General features: G+C 43.9%; 1 protein-coding gene across 11 annotated transcripts in view; it reads right to left on the minus strand.

Annotated features, from left to right (window-relative positions):
* Nucleotides 1-22,179, minus strand: part of STARD13 (StAR related lipid transfer domain containing 13) — a 492,723-nt gene that overhangs the window by 154,014 nt on the left and 316,530 nt on the right. The window contains exon 1 of one of the 11 annotated variants that reach the window (XM_007065978.4): nt 12,150-12,776. The exons of the other annotated variants lie outside the window; for them this stretch is intronic. Coding sequence (XP_007066040.2) covers nt 12,150-12,318 — 169 coding nt within the window. The 5' untranslated portion in view covers nt 12,319-12,776. Of the gene's footprint in view, nt 1-12,149; nt 12,777-22,179 lie in introns of those variants that run through there. 11 annotated transcript variants of the gene reach the window in all.

Genomic DNA, 22,179 nt, shown 5'->3' on the forward strand with positions numbered 1-22,179 from the left:
GGTTGTAAAAAAAAGTAACAATGAGACTATTGTAGCATATATATTAGCGACACTGGCTGTGATGATTCACTGTGTGCTCTAGGCAAGTACAACTGACTTGGGATCAAAGCGGGAGAGGGAAGGGAGGAAAATGCAACAGTTCCTTTGAACAGAAATGTACCAGTCTACAAATGTTTATAAAACAAAACAATGAGGTTTCATTGAACAGGAAAGGGCCTGGAACTGCCCATATTCACCTATTTGTAGGTGTGTAAATCAGAAGTGTAGCAATTGCTACACATTGTATCAGACCCATGCTCCATCTGTCCCAGTATCCTGTCTCTAACAATGATCAGTACCAGATGCTTCAGAGAAAGGTGCAACAAACACCACAATGGACATTTATAGAACAACCTGCCCACAGGAGAAGTTTCTATCTACCCCTTTTAGTTACTAGCTGGCCTACGCTCTATGGCATGAGGATTTATATCCCTTCTGAAAATTGTTTTATACTATCTGAAGTAACTCTGGATGCCTTCTTTGTTAGCTGCATAAATGCCTACATGAATCTAAAAATCTAAGAACTAATATTACACAACTGAAGTAAGATAAAAGACTTACTGCAGCAAGATGCTATCAACAACTTTCAGATATTAGATGTAGAGCCAAACTTAACCCCTTCTGCCCCCAAAAGAACTAAGGATCTATTGCCCAGAATGGAAAATGATATCTCACTGCAACATAAAACTGCAGAGTTTTTTAATCATCATTTATGGTTCTCAGGGTACAAATACTGAACTTCATTTCCAAGGATTTATGTATAAATGAGGATGAAATTAGCCTGAGCTTATTAGACTACAACATTAAAGTGTCTCTTGGTAACAAAAATGACAGTTTCTCTTAATTAATGAAGGTATCCTTGTGTGCAATTTCTAATTTTACTTCTATTCTATATAATTTTATATGCCCCAATGACTTATAACTTGCTTTAAATTTTAATCTTAAAATAAAAAAAATTAATTATCAGAATTATTCACTTTTTCAGCATATATATTTCACTTATTGGACCATATGTTGCTTTTCATAATGGTGGTTCAAAGGATAACAGTAGTGTGAATTTCAAAATTTAAAATCTTCATGACTCACCGAGATAGAACAGATAACTGCTACTATACAGATCATAACATTTTTCAAAATAAAAATGTCTTACATTAGTCCATCAAACCACAAGTAAAATCCTGGCTCTGTTAAAGTCATTGCCAAAACTCCCATTGAGTTCAATAAGGCCAAGATTTCATCCCCCGTTTTAATCTGAATCTAACAGCAACACTAAAGACTGACACTTGATATATGTTCATAGATTCCAATGCCAAAAGGGACCATTGTGATAATCTAGTCTGATCTTCTGCACAGCAGATAGGCCATAGAATTTTAATTTCCACATCAAGCGTATAACATCTGGGAGAGATAGGGCATATCTTGTAGACAGTCTGCGAATTATTTTCTATCTTGGATATTTCTTGGCAATTTGACAATTCTAACTATTCACATTACTATATGTGATGCAGGTAATGACACCAGTGAAGGTTTCTCAACACTTCGTACTGTTTGGCCTTATTTTCAATTGCTTATAATTTTGGGTGGAATTCCATGTCCGATATCTGCTGCAGACTGAATCTTTTTGAGAAAGTTTCAGCTGAAGTGGTTCAACCATTTCTGAGAACACATTTAGGTAACAATGTTTTGCTGTGTTAAAAAAATTCTTACAAACGTTTCATTGAGAAGTTCTATTGCCTCCATCTTTTGGAGACGGGACTGGGGCTAGAGGGGCTGAGCAGAACTTTTCCCATAAGTGCTGCTCCCCCTAACTGAGGTCTGCTGTGGGTTTGTCTATATTGCACTGAAAACCCAGGCTCAGACTCAAGTTTATACCCAACCCTCCACACATAAGTCTTTCTGACTCAGATCAGCAAGCCTTAAGGACCCAGGCCTGTGGACCTACCCAAGGGGCTGAGCTCAAGTCTCACTGTGGCTCAGTTCCAAGCCCTGTCTTTTTGCAGTGCGGGTACAGCACAAGCCATAAACCGGAGTAAGAAGGTCTGCACAGTGCAGTGTGGATGCATTAGCATGGTTGTCAGAACTGGGTCCAGCAACTGTAATCCCAGGTTTACAATGCAGTAGGGATGCACAAGCACAGGCTTGGAAACACCAACTCCACAAGCACAAGTTCCACAGACCCAGGTTTACAATGCACTGTTGACACAAACTGTGGTGCCAAGCACCGGAACTGAGAGCAGGGAGACTGTCTCTCGCATGCTTTCAATGCTCCTGCTGCAGGCGCCCAGACAGTCAGGAGGAGGAGAAAGCAGCCAGACTGGAATACAGAAGGTGACAGGATGGGTGGGTGAAGGGGAAGAGAAGTTGCAGGAACCAAAGGAGGAGCAGAGAGGGAGGCGAACATGAACTGAGGGGGTTGGGGACTGGACAGGAGCAGAAGGAGGGGTAGGAGGAGTGTAGGGGGGATTGGATAAGAGCAGAGAAGGAAGGGGCAGAGGCCAGGTTGGGAGAAGAGGGGGAGGAGGAGGACAGGATGGCGATGGGTGGTTGAATAAGAGCAGAGTGGGACAGAGAAAGGCTTGTGACAAAGGGGCAGAACTCCCCTACAGAACCTGGAATTAAACCCACAAGTCCTCAATCTTACCATTCTTCTGCTGTCAGCAAATAGCTGCTAAACCTACTGGCAAAGTGTGTCTCATCCTCCCTCTAGTGACTGGGCCACATAGATGACAATACCCTAACATTGCTACCAGTTACTCCATTAGTTCAAGTGGCGGAGGTCTATGCTGTGGATGAAAAGGTCTGAATCCCAACAGTGACCCAAACTGAGGGTAAATATGGCTCCACATGATGGATTTTCTGTTTTCAATTAAAAAAAAAAGAAAAAGGAAATGACACTGAAACAACTAAGTTAAAAAATTGCTAAGGTGCAAAGTTAAGCAATGTTAGAATTAAGGTTGCCTGTAAAGCCTTAATTTGGCTCCCTTGTACATATGGATTATAATACAGTCTTTTGTTACATGATAATATTTTTTTTCCACAGGATCACAGCTTCGTTCAGTTATTCAATATTTCTTTTTATATTCTGTGTGTGACCCGAGGCCTTATTTTATGCACACTATCCAAACTCTGAAGTGAATACAAAACACAGCATAGGGGGCTGAATCAAGGCTGCACAGGCAACCTTAATTCTGGCATTTCCTAATTTTTAAGCGCTTGACTTTGCAACCTTAACATTCTTTTAGCATAGTTTTTTTGATGAATTATAATACTGTATTATATTTTGCCTGTGGCAGTTCAAGATAATGAATCCTTCCCCATGTGTCAACAATACCAATGCCACAAAAATGAAGTGTAGCCACAGAGTACAGGGACGAGCTGGAGAAGAGCAAAACATTGTGTTAACCTTACCTAGAACGACAAGATTTCAGACCGGAAACCTGGAGTCGTTAATGCTACTCCTGTCCCCACAAATCAGACAAACACAAGTGTATTTACATGACACTGACAATTTGTTAAAGTTTCATACCAAGCCTTACAGTGTATGACATTTTATAATCATCTGCAGAGTGTTGCACTGCAATGTTGCTTTCAAAATGTACAGTATGAGATCACTCTTATGAAGGATTTTCTTATGCTACCCCAGGTCATTGAAACCATTAGAACTACTCATGAAGTAAGGTATTACTTATTGTAGGTAAAAGTATTATTACTCTTTTATTGCACTAAATGTGTAGTCCAAGGTCCAGATTCAATCTGCAGATACACGTGGACAGATTTCACTGACAGGGGTGCATGGCTGCTTGAGGGCAGAATTTAGCCCTAAATTTCTAACTCTATCTATATTATCTCTGGGCATTCAATACTTTTGACTTCATATTTCCCGTGTGTGACCTCAATTTTAGTCATTCTGTTTGACAGATCGTTCTGTTTTTTACTTTCTATTGTGCAGTGGCTTTAGTGAAAGGCTCTGAAATCATGACAATTTTCTGACTCTCCTCATTTGAGTTACTGACAGCCACCACCTTATTTACTTTAAAGAGAACATGAGTAATCATTAATGAATTCTCACACAATTATGGCACAGTCAGTTTGAATAAATATTGCAGACCAAACATGCTATACCCTGTTGCTTTATGCCAAAGCATGCTTCCCCTGCAGCATGGAAAGTAACAGAGTTATATGGGAAAATAAATCATCTAAAGATTACACTTTGAAAAAGCCGACTTAATATCAGGCAGCTCATCACTACTCACACTCTCAGGCCACCACCACAGTCTGTCTCAAGGAGTTGGTGGTGAAAACAAACCAGATATCTGGGACTTGTAAAGTATAATCTAATTTAAATGACAGTCCAGTTTGTTTGATTTCCCTGGTGGTAGAATTACTAAGTGGGTTAATTCTTGGAATAAACCATGTTGTTTATTTTAAACTAACACCTTAAAGAAAATACAAAGAAATGCTTCTGCACAAGAAATATCTTTAAAAGGTGAAGAAAAACTGCACCACGCAATGCCATGGCAGCAAGGATGTAGTAACCTAATGTGGACTTCTCCAAGCAGTAATTCAGCATCATTTGCAAAAGTGCATGTTATTAATGAGCGACGGATCAAGTATCTGAAATTATTATTATTATTACTACACTACATTAGTGCTTAGGTTCATATTCTGTAATGAGAGCTCCGAGTGCTCCCTATACTGCTCTATAAATAATTTCTTGGACTATTGGAAAAATTGACCTTAAGAAACATCCCAGATCTAAAATGCTCAGTGGTTTCTAATGCAAGGTCAAGCCTTGTTTATCATCCAAGAACTGAAAGATACATGAGCAAGAAGTAGAGGGTATATACTCAAACAGGCCCCAGTGCAGCATACTACTTACACCCATGTTTAAGTCAATCTTTATTCAGCAAAGCACATGAGCAAAAAAGTCTGAAATCAATGGCAGTAAAGCATGTGTTTAAGTGCTTTGCTGAACTGGGGGCCACAGTAAGCAACCTATGACTTCCATTTTGCATCATCATCTCCTGATCTGCTTTCAGATACTCTCTTGTTAAACTGTCTTGTGGAACTTCATTATTTAATCATCATCAATCGGGTGAAATCCTACAGCAAAAGACCTCAAAATAGAACTTAAGTGGGGCACAGTCCTTGCGCAGGACCTCCACACAGCAGTGAATCTCATCCTAAGGTTTTTTGGTTGAAGTACGGCTAGTTGGGTCCTATGATGGTGTCACTAGAAAAGGACCCAGCCACATCATCTGAGGCTCATTCACTTGCACATCTACCAATGTGATATATGCCATCATGTGCCAGCAATGCCCCTCTGCCATATACATTGGCCAAACCAGACAGTCTCTACGTAAAAGGATAAATTGACACAAATCAGACATCATGAATGGTAACATACAAAAGCCAGCAGGAGAACACTTCAATCTCCCTGGACACTCAATAACAGATTTTAAAAGTAGCCGTACTTCAACAAAAAAACTTCACAAAACAGACTTCAAAGAGAAACCGCTGAGCTACAATTCATTTGCAAATTTAACACCATCAATTTGGGCTTGAATAGGGACTGGGAGTGGCTGGCTCACTACAAAAGCAATTTTTCCTCTCTTGGTATTGACACCTCCTCATCAGTTATTGGGAGTGGACTACATCCACCCTGACTAAATTGGCCTTCAACACTGGTTCTCCACTTGTGAGGTAACTCCCTTCTCTTCATGTGCCAATATATATATTTATGCCTGTATCTGTAATTTTCACTCCATGCATCTGAAGAAGTGGGTTTTTTACCCATGAAATCTTAGGCCCAAATAAATCTGTTAGTCTTTAAGGTGCCACCAGACTCCTTGTTGTTTTTGTGGGTACAGACTAACATGGCTACCCCTGTGACACATAGAATGTAGACAGGAAACCTAGAAGAGTGAGAAGTGTAATAGCTAGACTTGTTTTTGTTCACATTATTAATAAAATGATTTGTACTGATATGATTGTCTCACTTCTTGAGGGCACTGCAGAAGAAGTGAGTTTGTAGGAGGAACTGAACTGAAGAGAAGGCACTTGCGGTAAGAATGTAAGTGGTTAACCTCTCACTCTTCTAGGTTTCTTGGATTCTCTACAGGGTGAATAGCTGGCCTGCAGTTTGGATAGTCAGCTTGGCTATAGTGACATGTCTGGCCAATAGAAGCATACGTCTCAAGATACCTCCAGACATGTAAATATGCTCCTAATAATTGAAACCTGGCGTACACATTCCAGCCTATTCTCACCTCTACATGTGCATATAAATTCATTATTGCTAATTACTTATCCAACCAAAAGAATATATACCCTGAATCCTATACATAAAAGATTGGAGGTGAGAAGTAATAAATTCCTAGTAATCCAATATGTAGATCTGACTCTCTAATAATATATGTATAAATTAGCAATTAATTGTAACATTTAACATCAAAACATGGTACAAAAATGAATTCTCAAAGCTCGCTGTGAAGATAAGTAGTTAAATGTTATCCCCATTTTATAGATGGCGAAAATGAGGCAGAGTGGTTAATGAATTGTCCAGTGCCACCCAGTGAGTAAATTGTAGATACAGGATTAGAATTCAAGTCCCAACCCATGATTTAAACTACTGGATATGCTGCCTCTCTATCTTTGTGCAGAACACAATGCCATCCACAGCCTCAGGAACAACTCTGACATCATAATCAAAAAGGCTGACAAAGGAGGTGCTGTTGTCATCATGAATAGGTTGGAATATGAACGAGAGGCTGCTAGGCAGCTCTCTAACACCACATTCTACAGGCCATTACCCTCTGATCCCACTGAGGGTTACCCAAAGAAACTATACCATCTGCTCAAGAAACTCCCTGAAAAAAGCACAAGAACAAATCTGCACAGACACACCCCTAGAACCTCGACCAGGGGTATTCTATCTGCTACCCAAGATCCATAAACCTGGAAATCCTGGACTCCCCATTATCTCAGGCATTGGCACCCTGACAGCAGGATTGTCAGGCTATGTTAGCTCTCTCCTTAGGCCCTATGCTACCAGCACTCCTAGCTATCTTTGAGACACCACTGACTTCCTGAGGAAACTACAATCCATTGGTGATCTTCCAGAAAACACCATCCTAGTCACTATGGATGTAGAAACCCTCTACACCAACATTCCACACAAAGATGGACTACAAGTCAGTACCAGTATCCCCGATAATGAACAGTATCCCCGATAATGTCATGGCAAACCTGGTGACTGAACTTTGTGACTTTGTCTCACCCACAACTATTTCACATTTGGGGACAATGTATACCTTCAAGTCAGCGGCACTGCTATGGGTACCTGCATGGCCCCACAGTATGCCAACATTTTTATGGCTGATTTAGAACAACGCTTCCTCAGCTCTCGTCCCCTAATGCCCTTACTCTACTTGTGCTACACTGATGACATCTTCATCATCTGCACCCATGGAAAAGAAGCCCTTGAGGAATTCCATGATTTCAACAATTTCCATCCCACCATCAACCTCAGCCTGGACCAGTCCACAGAAGAGATCCACTTCCTGCACACTACAGTGCTAATAAGTGATGGTCACAAACACCACCTTATACCAGAACCTACATGCCTCCAGCTTCCATCCAGACCACACCACACGATCCATTGTCTACAGCCAAACTCTAAGATACAACCACATTTGCTCCAATACCTCAGACAGAGACAAACACCTATAAGATCTCTATCAAGCATTCTTACAACTACAGTACCCACCCGCTGAAGTGAAGAAACAGATTGACAGAGCTAGAAGAGTACCCAGAAGTCACCTACTACAGGACAGGCCCAACAAAGAAAGTAATAGAATGCCACTAGCCGTCACCTTCAGCCCCCAACTAAAACCTCTCCAGCGCATCATCAAAGATCTATAACCTATCCTGAAGAAAGATCCCTCACTTTCACAGATCTTGGGAAGCAGGCCAGTCCTCGCTTACAGACAGCCCCCCAACCTGAAGCAAATACTCACCAGCAACCACACACCACACAACAAAAACACTAACCCAGGAACCTATCCTTGCAACAAAGCCCGTTGCCAACTCTGTCCACATATCTATTCAAGGGACACCATCATAGGACCTAATCACATCATCAGCCACACTCTCAGAGGCTCGTTCACCATCACATCTACCAATGTGATATATGCCATCATGTGCCAGCAATGCCCCTCTGCCATGTACATTGGCCAAACCGGACAGTCTCTATGCAAAAGAATAAATGGACACTAGTCAGACGTCAAGAATTTTAACGTTGAAAAACCAGTTGGAGAACACTTCAACCTCCCTGGACACTCAATTACAGACCTAAAAGTTGCAATTATTCAACAAAAAAAACCCTTCAAAAACAGACTCCAACGAGAAACAGCAGAACTGGAATTAATCTGCAAACTGGACACCATTAAATGAGGCTTGAATAAAGACTGGGAGCGGATGAGTCATTACACTAACTAAAAACCATTTCCCCATGCTAATTTTCCCCCTATTGTTACTCACACCTTCTTGTCAACTGTTTGAAATGGGCCATCCTGATTATCACTACAAAAGGTTTTTTTTCTCCTGCTGATAATAGCCCACTTTAATCGATTGGTCTTGTTAAGAGTTGGCATGGCAACCCCCATTTTTTCATGTTATCTATATATATACAGTGGAGTTGCATCTTATGTAGGGGTTAGGTTCTAAAGTCAGTGCGTAAGGCTAAAATTGCGAATAGTCAAAACTACCCTTGAAAATCCCTTAAATCGCCCATAAAGTACAGTATACTGTACATGGTTTTGTGTATACAACCCTGTACAGTAATATGTATAAATGTATACAGTAATGTCAGTATATAATAAAGAGTACATATGGAAAATATAATTTTACAGTACTGTATTTTTAATTACAGGGGGTAATTACAGGAGGGTAATTACAGGGGTCATCAATACAGGAGACGGAGGTGACAGAGAGCTTGGTTGACAGAGATCGAGTCGTAGACGAAGTGGTTGGCTCTGGTTCAGCTCCAGAAGTTGATTGCGTAGGTTCATCTGCTGCTGGTTCTTTTTCCTTGAAAAACATGGTGATCGGCAGCTGTCGCTGTTGTCTCTTGAGCTGCTCAAACATTTCTTGATACGGTCTCAAATCGTCCGTAATACTACCTGTGATTTTGAGGCTTCGTTCCATAAAGGGATTGTATTCAGAAATTAAATCATTCTTCATTGGCAGATGCAGCTTCACCAATAGTCTGCACGTTTTTGAGGCTGAAGCAGTTCCTAAAACTGTTAAGCCAACCTTGGCTGGCTTTGAATTCCTTCTCATCAGAAGGCTGTCCCTCTTTGACGGGAGGTTTAAACAGCGCGTAGAGGCTAAGAGCCTTTTCTCGCAACGTGTTGCCATCGATAGGCACACATTTATGGTTCATGACTTCCAGCCGTAAGTTCAATGCCTTTTCAGTCTTCACTAAAGTCTTATCACACACCTGGCTCATCACCTTTGCAGTTATTGGAGCACTTGATGCCATGGCTTGACAAATTTTCTCTCTCTCAAATCTTGATGGCACGGAAGCTAGATTCGTTGCAGCCATATTTACACGCCACATTGGAGACCGACGTTCCGTCTCTCAATAAATCCAACACAGCCAGTTTTTCCTCCAGCATTGGAACAGATAGCTGTTTCTTTGGTTGAGCACCAGATGAAGTAGTTGGCTTGCATTTAAGCCCCATGTTGTACAAAAAATGCGTATCTTTAAACACTAGAATCACACTCAGCGTGGCGAGATGCTCACACTATGAAAGGCACAGCAGATTCATGTCTCCCATCTCACGCTCACTCTGGGGCACACGCTCATTGAGTGGAATGGTGGGTGGAATTGCCTGCACTATTTATAGGTATCTTGTTATTTTTCTTTTTTTTTCCCCGAGCGCGTATAGTTGAATTCGCGTAAGTTAAATGCGCGTAAGATGCGACTCACCTGTATATATCTTCCTACTGTATTTTCCACTGCATGCATCTGATGAAGTGGGCTTTAGACCACGAAAGCTTTGCTCAAATAAATTTGTTAGTCTCTAAGGTGCCACAAGTACTCCTTGTTCTTTCTGCTGATACAGACTAACATGGCTACCTCTCTGAAATCTATCTAGATAGATATGTATGGCCTAAATTTTCAAAAGTGAGGAGTGATTTGGGGTGCCTCCATTTTTGGGTGGCCAACTGGAGACTCCTTAAAAAGGACCTCATTTCAGAGGGTGGGTGCTTAGCACTTCCTACAAATCAGGTCCCTAGTTAAGTGTCCCATGTTGGCTACCCAAAAACGAAGGCACCCAAAATCACGTGTTGCTTTTGAAAACGTAGACCATTATTATATGTGTTCATTATGCACACATTGCTATCTCAGCACACACTCTAGGCACATATATAGGTTTAGAGGAGGAAAGTCATACAGTCAGAAAGACAGATTAGGGTGTCTTGTTAAATAATTTTGTCTGTAGCCCAGAGGTGCTGGAACAATTTGTATAGTGGGGTTGCTGACAGCCACTGAACCAAACTGTAAACCTTGTATATGATGCAAACCACGTCAAGTCAGGAGTGCGGGAGGATCCCCAGCCCCCCTAATACCAGCACCTATGCTGTAGCCCCTTCCTGAAAATTAAGCTGGGTCTAATACTGTGCCACATGTATTCTCAAATAAACCCAAAGGGAGAAAAATTGTCTTTTCTTTGCATTCAATCAAGACTGAGGGTATATGGAATGACATAATATCCTTCCTGATATCAGAGCTGCAATTAGAGCCAGTATCCTTCAAACATCACCAGGTCCTGAAACTCTGTTGCAAACAACTGAGTTTTCCTAATTGCCACAGAAACAATCTCTTTCATCAAAGGCTGGGCAATGAAATATGTATTGTTCCTTCATAAATACAATAAGGTTTTCATAATTGCATCCTTGACCTTTTTCCAGAGCTCCACAGCCTCTGACACAGAAAACATTTGAAGGCGACAAATTAAATTGGCCACTCCGTTTTAACTGCTCATATGCAGAGACTCACATTAACTTCTACATTATATTCTGGGGATTGAGAGTAAGTAATGTTAGAGTAATACAGGGTAGCTAACAATACTCTGTCTGTTTTTAGTTAAGGGAACGCAATACCTTGGGTGTAAGCTAGCAGGAACTAGACAGGAATTAACATTTTTTTATGCATCTTCCAGATTTTTTCACCCCGGTGAAAAATACATAGCATTCTCTTTCTATATGAATGTAGGTCCACATCTGATTTGGAAAATGAAAAGCTTCAGTTATATACTATATATTGCTCTTCCGTTTAACCTAGAAAAATTAACCCAGGTGGCTTTTAATTCATGTTTTTCACATTTGTTCTAGGGAGCTTTGGAAGATGATTTCTTTTAAAATGCACACAGGCCAAAGGCTTTGTTTTGAGGCTATGTATATATTTAGCCCTAACACCGTACATTCTAAGGAAAGTGTAGTGGCTGCTGGATAAATATATATATATATATATATAATATAAACAGTGACAAAAAGACAAGTCAGCAATTATCTTCAAATACATGTGACAGAAGTTCTATAATTCTTTGACAATCACACATGAGTTTTTCTGAAGAGTCTCATCAGGGCAGCCCTTTTCTAACCCTCTTGCAGTCTGAAGCAGTTTTGTAAAATTGATGATCATTTGTACAATACATAATATGTTTTACATGTATAGGTTTTACATGTAGTAGAATTATACACAGCCTGGTGTCATGACATTCAAGCAATTGGACAAGAGGAATTTCAGTCCCTTGCCCACATTTAAGTTACCTAGTAGTTTATGATTAAAAGGCAATATAGTTAAGTCACTGATCACGCACTGCTGTGAATCTTTATGTTCCTGGTCTGTGAATATAAAAAAAATTACCTAGCAGTAGAATGCTGTCACTGACTAGTTTAAATTGAGTCTGTTAGACTCAGTTCAGAGTACAGAAAGGTAAACACTGAAGTTTCAAATATTAACTAAAGTTTTAGGATGCAGAAGCTGACCTGCAGACATTATATTAACAGTTAGAAGCCAGTCAGAGCCAGTAACTCACCTTGCTGAATTTTAGTTAGTAGCTGACGGCGTGCAAGAATCCTACTCATCCTGTATGGAGAGCGTCTCGTAGTCTGATCAAATCGTAAGTACATCTCTTGGCCCTCAGGTGACATGGAATTCAGATAGTAACAGCCTGAGCCTGAAGTTCTGGACACCTGCCTAAACATCTCTGCCCCTTTAAAAATCACTACTTTGGTCCCCTGTATGGTTATTCCAGATTCTAATCAGTGAAATGAAAAAAAGAGAGGCAATAAGCCCAAGGAAGCTGAAAAGAGCAAGTGCTTTAAAAAGAAAAAGGAGTGGCAAAAGCTATAACTGTGGATTCCAGCTCCCCTCACATGATCTAAAAGGGCCAATCAGCCAAAGTAAAGAATGTGGAAGTACACAGTCTGCCTTACAGAGGAAAGTGAAATCTGTTCAGGCATTTCCAATCCCACACAAGGCTGAAGGCAAATACAAATGGCATGCTTCTGAGCTGACTAAGCATTGAAGAGCTGTGATAGGAGAGTTTGAAAAAACAAAACACACCATCTAGGAATACCTATTTTAGGCTGCAAAATTCCTTAGCATGCAGAGCTGTGGAAAACTGCATCCTCCTCCACTCTCTGCCACAAAGCTGCCTACTCATTTCTTCAGAAGATGCACATGCTAATTTTCTTAACATCATACCACACAGTTTGCCTAAAAAAAAGAAGTTTAAGGATGGGCTGTCTAATCCAAACAACCACCTAGTACAACCAGCACCAGAGCAAATGAAATCCTTCCAATGAAAACATCATTTAGCAGCATTCACATAGCAGAAGTTAACAGAAATGAAATAATCCCTAAAATTAATGTTACTGAGAAGTAGCTACCAAGTGAGGAAAAATGTTTCATCCTCTTGGTTCCCCAAACAAGTATTTTTTTGTTTGGTACACACATGGGCACATTGTTTTTTAGATATTCTTAAAAACCAGCCATTTGCTTTTGCAAAGCATCGCATTCCCTCTGTGTTTAATCACGTGGAAGCAGACTGCTGCCATTTGTTGTTAGCATCTGGATAACAAGTCTGAGTAATTCAAAAAACGATATGCCGTGTGGTGTATGGAATGGGTTAGCCTGTGTGTCAGTTAATTTTTTATAATGTCTGTAAATATCAATGATTTGGTTCACTACCTACCATAAGGGATAGCTCATTTCTAAAGGAGGAGAATCATTAACATGGATTTTTGTGATCATGACAGTTTCCAGCATGTGCACTGCTAATGCATAGGGAGCAGCTTCACAGAATTGGAAAGCAATTTCATTGAACCACAGAAATTAGAAAAGGAAAAGGCCTATAAACAGCTCATTTTGTCCATCCCTCTAAATTTGTTCATTTGCAATTCACCTAACAGCAGGAGGGCTGTGGAAAGCCCCCGATGCAGTAGAACTATTATATTTACACAGCCTGAAGTGAAGGCATCTCTGACGTCAGGCATGCAGGTGGGCTCGGCATTACCTGCACATCACACAGTTGATTCTGTACCAGTTTTAAATAGGCCACTATGGAGGCTGTATCTGCACTTACACAGTCCTAGTGGCTAGGATCCTCCAAGTATGAGGGGCACAAGGAGGCTAGCTCTCATTCCAGCACCTGTGGATTCTATCGCCTCAACCCCTATATAGCTACTCCCCCATAATAATTACTGAGATTTTTGGGGAAGAGGTAGCATGTGTTGCCACTGAATGAATGTCACCGCAAATTATTCACTAATTCTTATCCTGTACAATAGATTCTAGGAGTGTTTTTGGCATGTTATAATTTATTGATATTTTGTATTTTATTAATGGTTGACCTAGGGTTACCATGCAGGGATAGGAGTTTGAGCAGCTGGGTCCTTGGATTGCCTGGAGCTGGGAACACTACGGACATTCAAACCAGTGTCTTAGAAGTGAAAGACCCCAAGACCATAACCAATACCTGGAGCGGTCTGTACAGTCCTATATCTGCTGCATTCCTTCTCTGTTTTCATGAAGGAACGAGGAACCTTTGGAGAGCCACAGAAAAGACTTGACATTCAATTAGAAAAAAAATAGCACTGGGGAATAGGCCTGGGTATATTTTACTCTTTCACATCCAGAGAAGGGGAACCACTTTTCCTTGTCGTGTGGAGTTCAGAAGAGCAAGAAGGGCTCAGCTGCAGCTGGGTGAGACGGCAATGCTTAGCTCTCCTTTAACTCGGCCAGTTTCCCTAGCTAGGTAGAGTTATGATCCCAGAAAGCCTGGATAATAAGTGTTCTGAATACTCCTGAATGTCAGCAATATTCATGCTATTTACCCAAAGTGATATCACTGCTCATTGGAAGAGTTATTGTTTGATTAGTCCATCCCTGCTCTATAGTCTAGTTTGTATTTGTTTTCCCTTTTTATTCTCAGTAGGTTTATGTTACATTTATTAAAAAAATATGAGTTTTCTTTTAGCCACATATTACTTATGCAACTTTACAGATGCTAATCACAGAGCCTTATGAAGCCTACTGGATAAAATCGCTATATATTATATTTCAAAACACGCAGTTCAAATCCCATAGGGATTTTCAATGTTCATTAAAATGTCAAGAAACTTTTTCCATCAGTGTGATTATAGCTCATTTCTCATTAATTTTCCAAGGGCAAAAAAACAGTTTAACAAAAAATTTAAACCATAAAAAAACCCACAACAGTTCGGCCCTATGTCAGTGTGTAACAACTAGGAAACATCCTCACCTAGGACTCTGTGATGATGAGCCCAGCTGCGCACCTACACAGGGGAGTAAGGAGATATAACAAGCCCCGTCCTTCCCTGTAGGCTACCCACAGCACTTGAACCCGGATGGTAGGGAGAGGAGCTGCCACTTCCCACCTAGGGTTGCCAACTTTTTAATAGGTTTCAGAGTAACAGCCGTGTTAGTCTGTTATTCGCAAAAAGAAAAGGAGTACTTGTGGCACCTTAGAGACTAACCAATTTATTTGAGCATGAGCTTTCATGAGCTACAGCTCACTTCATCGGATGCATACTGTGCAGTTTCCACGAAAGCTCATGCTCAAATAAATTGGTTAGTCTCTAAGGTGCCACAAGTACTCCTTTTCTTTCAACTTTTTAATAGCACAAAACCAAACACCTCTGCCCCATTCCCTTCCTAGAGCCCCTGCCTCTTCTCCAAGGCCCCGCTCCCTCCATCACTCATTTCCCCCACCCTCACTCGCTGGGGCTGGGGGTTGGGTGTGGGAGGGTATGGGCTCTGGGCTGGGGGTGCAGGCTCTAGGTGGGGCCAAAAGTGAGGGGTTCAGGGTGCGGGAAAGACTCTGGGCCGGGGGTGTGGGCTCTGGGGTGGGGCCAGGGATGAGGGGTCTCAGGTGTTGAAGGGGGCTCAGGACCAGGGCAAAGGGAGTCGGATGCGGGGTGTAGGGTCCTGGCAGTGCTTACCATGACTCCTAGAAAGCAGCAGCCAGGTCCCTGCAGCATCTAGGCACATGGGTGGCCAGGAAGGCTCCATGCACTGCCCTTGCACCCGCAGGCTCTGCCCCCGCAGCTCCCATTGGTTGCAGTTCCAGGCCAATGGGAGCTGCGGAACTGGCACTTGGGGTGGGGGCAGCCTAGAGCCTCCCTGGCCACCCATGCACCTAGGGGCACAAGGACCTGGCGGCCACTTCCAGGAGCTGCGCAGAGCTTCCAGGGAGCCTGCCTTAGCCCCCACTGCGCCACCGACCGGACTTTTAACAGCCTGGTCGGTGGTGCTGACCAGAGTCGCCAGGGTCCGTTTTTGACTGGGTGTTCTGGTAAAAAAAACAGACGTCTGGCAACCCTACTCAGACTACATCGTATGGTTACAATCCAGTCCTTACACAGTGGTCCAATTAAAGAAGAAAAAGAAATCAGAGTTAGTTGCCCCTCCAGTGTTCTGTTTAGAGCTGCCATATTTCCATTTATGAGCACTAGAAGAGCAAAGCTTGTTCTAACTGTGTGCCATTTAATGTAACTATCAGCTCATGTGTTTATTTTTGAATAAGTACAAAGAGCACCCTGAACCACAGATCCTCTAAGTGAAAGCTATTACATACTAACAATTATATTTCAACTGTAAGCAGTGTCAGGATGAGCTCCACCCTGACACCTGGTGGTGAGGTGTGGCAAGTTGTGGAAAAAAAACTTCAGGGGCCGATCTCATTTGCATAGGCACACCCACCCCGCCTAGACTGAGGCCATAGCTGCCCAAATGGTCACTTCGGCTGCTGTGGGATCCCCAGTGTCTCTGTTATTGGGGCAGGAAGAATAAATTGTTATTACCCTGATTATGGGAACTGTGCTTGGAACTGTACTTGGCCTTTTGCTATGATGGAGGGACTCACCATCAACTAAGTAGCACTCGCTAGGCAAGGGTCATGGGTTCCAAAACTGTGTGAACTGAGAGAGACTTGAGACAGGTATTAGTACCTGGTGGTGTGGGCCCCTTTGTGAGGGCCTGAAGCACCAATTGCACCTCTGTCTCTCTCCACTGTGGAATGTCAGAGCTAATTTTGGGTCTATTAAGAGTCTTGCTACAGGTACTGTGCTGCATTCACTTTGGCCTTATGGTGCACCAGCACTAAGGCCCCTACTACTATGAGCTGAAATCACTGAGCACTGTGTCAAGTAGTGGGGAGCCGGAAGATCTAGAGTGCAGTGGTGCTGTTCGTGAGACGGCGAGCTGTGCAGAGTGGAGCCGTTCGTGAGATGGCGCGCTGAGCAGAGCAGAGCCGGTCGTGAGACAGCGGCGTGTTCGTGAGATGGCGAGCTGAGCAGAGCTGTTTGTGAGATGGCGAGCTGTGCGGAGTGGAGCCGGTCGTGGTGGAGCAGAGCCATCCGTGAGACAGCGGTGTGTTCGTGAGACGGCGAGCTGAGCAGAGCTGTTCGTGAGACAGCGAGCTGTGCAGAGCGGAGCAGAGCTGTTCTTGAGACAGCGAGCTGAGCAGAGCTGGTCGTGGTGGAGCGGAGCCGTTTGTGAGACAGCGGTGTGTTCGTGAGACGGCGAGCTGTGCAGAGCGGAGCCGGTCGTGGTGGAGCAGAGCCGTTCGTGAGACAGCAGAGCAGAGCCCTGTGGGGCAGTCAGCTTCAGGACACGTAAGGTGCCCCTTACCCCTTTCCCCCACACACAGGCACATTTTAGCCAGACTGGGGAGTAACACTATGCAGATGAACTTTTGAACTCTGGGGCTGGACTTTTTGGACTTTGGGTGATTTGTGGATTGCTGGACTCAAGAGACGTTTGGGTGCTGGGACTCAAGAACCCGAGGGAAAGGGGCATGCCCCAATTTGCTTGGGGTGGTTTTTTTTGCTCATGGGTTGTGTTATGAATCCTGTTGGTGGTGTTTCCCCAACATAATGCCACATTGTTTCTCTCTGTTATTAAAAGGCTTTTTGCTACACTCAGACTATGTGCTTGCGAGAGGGGAAGTATTGCCTCTTGGAGGCGCCTAGCGGGGGTGGTATATATATTTGTCCCAGGTCACTGGGTGGGGGCTCGAGCCGGTTTGCATTGTGTTATTGGAATGGATCCCCTAGATATTGAACCCGGCCCTTGTTGCTGCCAACTCTGATGGGCAGAAGGGTTACATTTTTGGGGGCTCGTCCGGGATGCCTGGGTCAGTACCCCTCGCAAGCACCTGTTGAGTGATCCACTACATTGGAAAACAATTTATATTTTTTTTGTTTGTGCTTATATTTTGAGGAAATTACTGTTTGTATAATGGCTAATTTGTCAGGTTTGTTGGGCCCTGGCTCAGCAGCTTCTAGCTCAGAGGCTGCAGCCTTGGCTGATGATTGGACAAAAGCTCTGGGGCAAACATTGGAAAAGGTTGTGCTGTCCCATGCTGCGTCAAACTCTTGTCGTAAGTTAAGATTATTTGCTGGGGAGGAGGAGTTTGAGCCCTGGTTAGAGCATACCACTGAAATGATGCAAGAGTGGGCCGTACCAGATGCAGAAAAGCGAAGATGCCTCATAGAGAGCCTTGGCGACCCAGCATTAGATGTGATTCGCACCCTGAAGCTCACTGACCCTGGGGTCAGTGTGAAGGACTGCCTAGAGGCCCTTGAACACAACTTTGGGAGCATAGAGGACCCTGAAGACAGCTACTGTAAGTTCCTTAATTCCCGACAACAAAAGGGCGAGAAGGCTTCAGCCTACATACAGAGACTGGAGAGACTGCTTCAGAGAGCTGTCATGAGGGGAGCAGTGACTGCTGAGCAGATGGATCAGACCAGACTGGCTCAAATTGTAAGAGGAACTCAGTATCAGAACCCAATTCTACTTCATCTCCAGCTAAGAGAACGACGGGAACATCCCCCAAGTTACTCCCAGCTGATAAAAGAGGTCAGAGAGGAGGAAGAAAGGCAGGCTGCCAGTGAATTTTGGGAAGCCCAAACATCGGATCCAGCCAGCATGACACCACTGCAAGCGGCCAGTGTACTGATGGTGAGCACCAGAGAGGAACTTGCCCAACAAATGCAGGTCCTGACAGAACGGATAGCTGAGCTGCAAAGTACCGTTGACCGAGTTAAGACTTCCAGGAATAAGAAGCCTCAAACGGTGGCAATTGAGAAGCCCGCACTTAGAGCCACCATCCCACCCAGGCGAAGGGGGAAATGTCAATTCTTCTGCTACCGATGTGGTCAGGATGGACACAGTGCTGCCAAGTGCCGTAATGAAGAAAACCCCTCCTTAGTGTATGGAAAGCTGAGGATCAGTTGGGAGAGATCCGGTAGCTGCCAGAGGGTCTGGGGACGGGGACCCCCCAGGTCTGCAGGATTTGAAGATTCCCCCAGAAAAGACTGTCCAGCTGGGATCCCCGCAGGACTGATAGGGCCTCGAGCAGAGGTCACGGTGAGGATTGAAGGGGTGGAGTGTAAAGTAGTGCTTGACACTGGATCTCAAGTGACTATTATATTTCAGTCATTCTACCAGCAGATGCTTAGGCACCTGCCTATACAGCCACTGACTGGCCTTGGCCTGTGTGGCCTCAGCATGGATGAATACCCCTACCAAGGGTATGTCATAGTGCACCTGGAATTCCCAGAGGAGGTTGCTGGGGTAAGAGAAGAGGTAGACACAGCTGCCTTAATATGCCCTGACCCTAAAGGGACCTCTGATATGTCTGTGCTGATAGGGACCAACTCCAGTCTCTTCAAAGTACTCGCGGATTACTGCAGAAGGCGGGCTGGGGACCAGTACCTGAATACCCTGATGATCCATACGCTTTGTGCTGAAGCCTATAGGAAAATTGAGAGCGCTAAAAGGGAGACATCTGAGCTACCGCTTGGGGCACTGAAGTACGCGGGCACGACCCCCTTAGTAGTGCCTGCAAGGACGGAGCAAGAAGTGCTTGTCATGAGTACCTGTCTGAAAGGCAGTAAACGGACTTTAGCAATGATAGAGCAGCCGATGGGAGGAGAGCTCCCTGAAGGAGTGCTGGTCCCCAGTGGAGTCATAACTCTACCCGTTGAAGCCCAGGAAAGGGTGACTATACTGATTGCTAATGAAACGAGTCGTGATGTTGTTGTGAAGCAAGGACAAAAGATAGCAGACCTCTTTGAGCCTGAGTCGATTGTAAAACCCCAGTGTGAAACTCAAGTTCCCACAATAGACCCAGCAAAGTTTGACTCTGGAGATTCACCAGTGTCCGAAGACTGGAAAGATCGCCTGAGGAAGAAACTTTGTGAAAGATCCAAGGTGTTCTCACTGCATGAGTGGGATGTGGGATGTGCAAAAGGAGTAGAGCACAATATCAGACTCCATGACTCTCGACCTTTCAGGGAGAGATCTAGGAAGATTGCTCTCTCTGAGATGGAAGATGTGCGACATCATCTTCAGGAGCTGGCTGCGAATGGCATCATTACAGAGTCCCGCAGCCCATACGCCTCACCCATTGTGGTAGTCCGTAAAAAGAATGGGAAAATTCGGATGTGTATTGACTACCGCACCCTAAACAGCCGTACTGTGGTCGACCAGTACACTATGCCTCGAGTGCAAGATGCCTTAGACTGTTTGCTGGGAAGCCAGTGGTTCTCTGTGTTGCATCTTCGAAGTGGATACTACCAGATCCCTCTGGCAGAAGAAGATAAGGAGAAGACAGCCTTCATCTGCCCATTAGGGTTTTATCAGTTCGAACGCATGCCCCAAGGGATTTCTGGAGCACCTGCCACCTTTCAACGTCTCATGGAGAAAGTTGTGGGAGACATGAATTTACTGCAAGTGTTAGTTTATTTGGATGACCTGATTGTGTTTGGAAGAACCTTAGAGGAGCATGAAGAAAGACTTCTTAAAGTGCTTGATAGGTTGGAGGATTATGGTCTGAAGCTTTCAATTGACAAATGCCAGTTCTGCAGAACCTCAGTGAAGTATGTGGGTCACATCGTGTCCCAAGAGGGTGTGAGTACTGATCCTGATAAAATAGAAGCACTCACTTCATGGCCACGTCCAAGTAACTACAGAGAACTCAAGACCTTTCTCGGATTTAGTGGCTACTACCGCAGATTTGTGAAAAACTATGCTACGATTGTAAAGCCTCTGAACGATCTCACCAGGGGACATCAGTCCAGCAAGAACAAATCTAAGTCCAAGAATAAGGGGAGGTCTCCAAAGCCCCCTGTGCAGAGACACTATGGCCCATTTGAACCATTTGGGCCACGGTGGGATGAGAGATGTGAAAGGGCTTTTCGAGAAATCATTACTTGCCTAACTCATGCTCCAGTCCTAGTTTTTGCTGACCCAAGCAAACCCTTTATCCTGCATACGGATGCCAGTTTGGATGGTCTGGGAGCAGTCCTGTACCAGGAAGTGGAAGGCAAACGTAAACCTGTAGCCTTTGCCAGCCGAGGATTGTCTGATAGTGAAACTCGCTATCCCACCCACAAGCTGGAATTTTTGGCCCTGAAATGGGCCATCGCTGAGAAATTTCGAGACTACTTGTATGGTGCTCAGTTCCAGGTGTGGACAGACAACAATCCACTGACTTATGTGTTAACAAGTGCTAAGCTGGATGCTACAGGGCAGAGATGGGTGGCCGCCTTGGCTAGCTATGAGTTCAGCATTCAGTACCGATCAGGGAGAAGCAATGTAGATGCAGATGCATTGTCCAGGCATCCACAGGCTCCAGAAGTTGCTGTGATACCCACAGATGGAGTGAGAGCTATTTGCAGTGTGAGTCGCCGAGAGCCAGAGGCCCGTGAGAGCCTTCAGGGATGTGTTGCAGAAGCTTTGGGCCTGCCCCCTGAATGCATGCCTTCTGCTTCAGTGAACTATATTGCATTGGACCAATCTCCTTTGCCCATGCTCAATGCGGCTGACTGGCAAGAAGCCCAGCGGCAAGATATTGACATTCGTGATACACTACTTGCCAAAAGGGAGGGGCAAAGCCCAGCTGCGGTTGTCCCACCTAACCCGGAGGGTAAACTACTATTGAGAGAATGGACCAAACTAAAACTGATTCAGGGAGTGCTACACCGAATGACCACTGACCCTTTACAAAAACAACGAGCACAACTAGTGCTGCCAAAAAAGTACAGAGCCCTGGCCATGAGGGCTCTGCATGATGACTTTGGGCATTTAGGGATGGAGAGGACCCTGGAACTTATTCGTAGTAGGTTCTATTGGCCCCGAATGGCTGAAGATGTTCGCAGGAAATGTGAGACTTGCGCTCGATGTGTTCAAAGGAAAACTCTGCCCACGAGGGCTGCATATCTCAAGAACATCACCAGCAACAAACCTTTGGAACTGGTATGCATTGATTTCTTGTCTGTAGAGGTAGACAAGAGGAATGTTGGGAAAATTCTAGTAGTGACTGACCATTTTACACGGTATGCATAGGCATATCCCACACGTGATCAGAGGGCCACCACCGTCGCTCGAATATTGTGGGACAAATATTTCTCAGTCTATGGATTCCCGGCTCGGATACACTCTGATCAGGGGCGGGATTTTGAGAGTCACCTTCTGAAGGAGGTGCTGAAGATAGCAGGAATTAAAAAGTCTAGGACAACGCCTTATCACCC

This window comes from Chelonia mydas, chromosome 1, assembly GCF_015237465.2.
Source record: "Chelonia mydas isolate rCheMyd1 chromosome 1, rCheMyd1.pri.v2, whole genome shotgun sequence".
Lineage (NCBI taxonomy): Eukaryota > Metazoa > Chordata > Testudines > Cheloniidae > Chelonia > Chelonia mydas.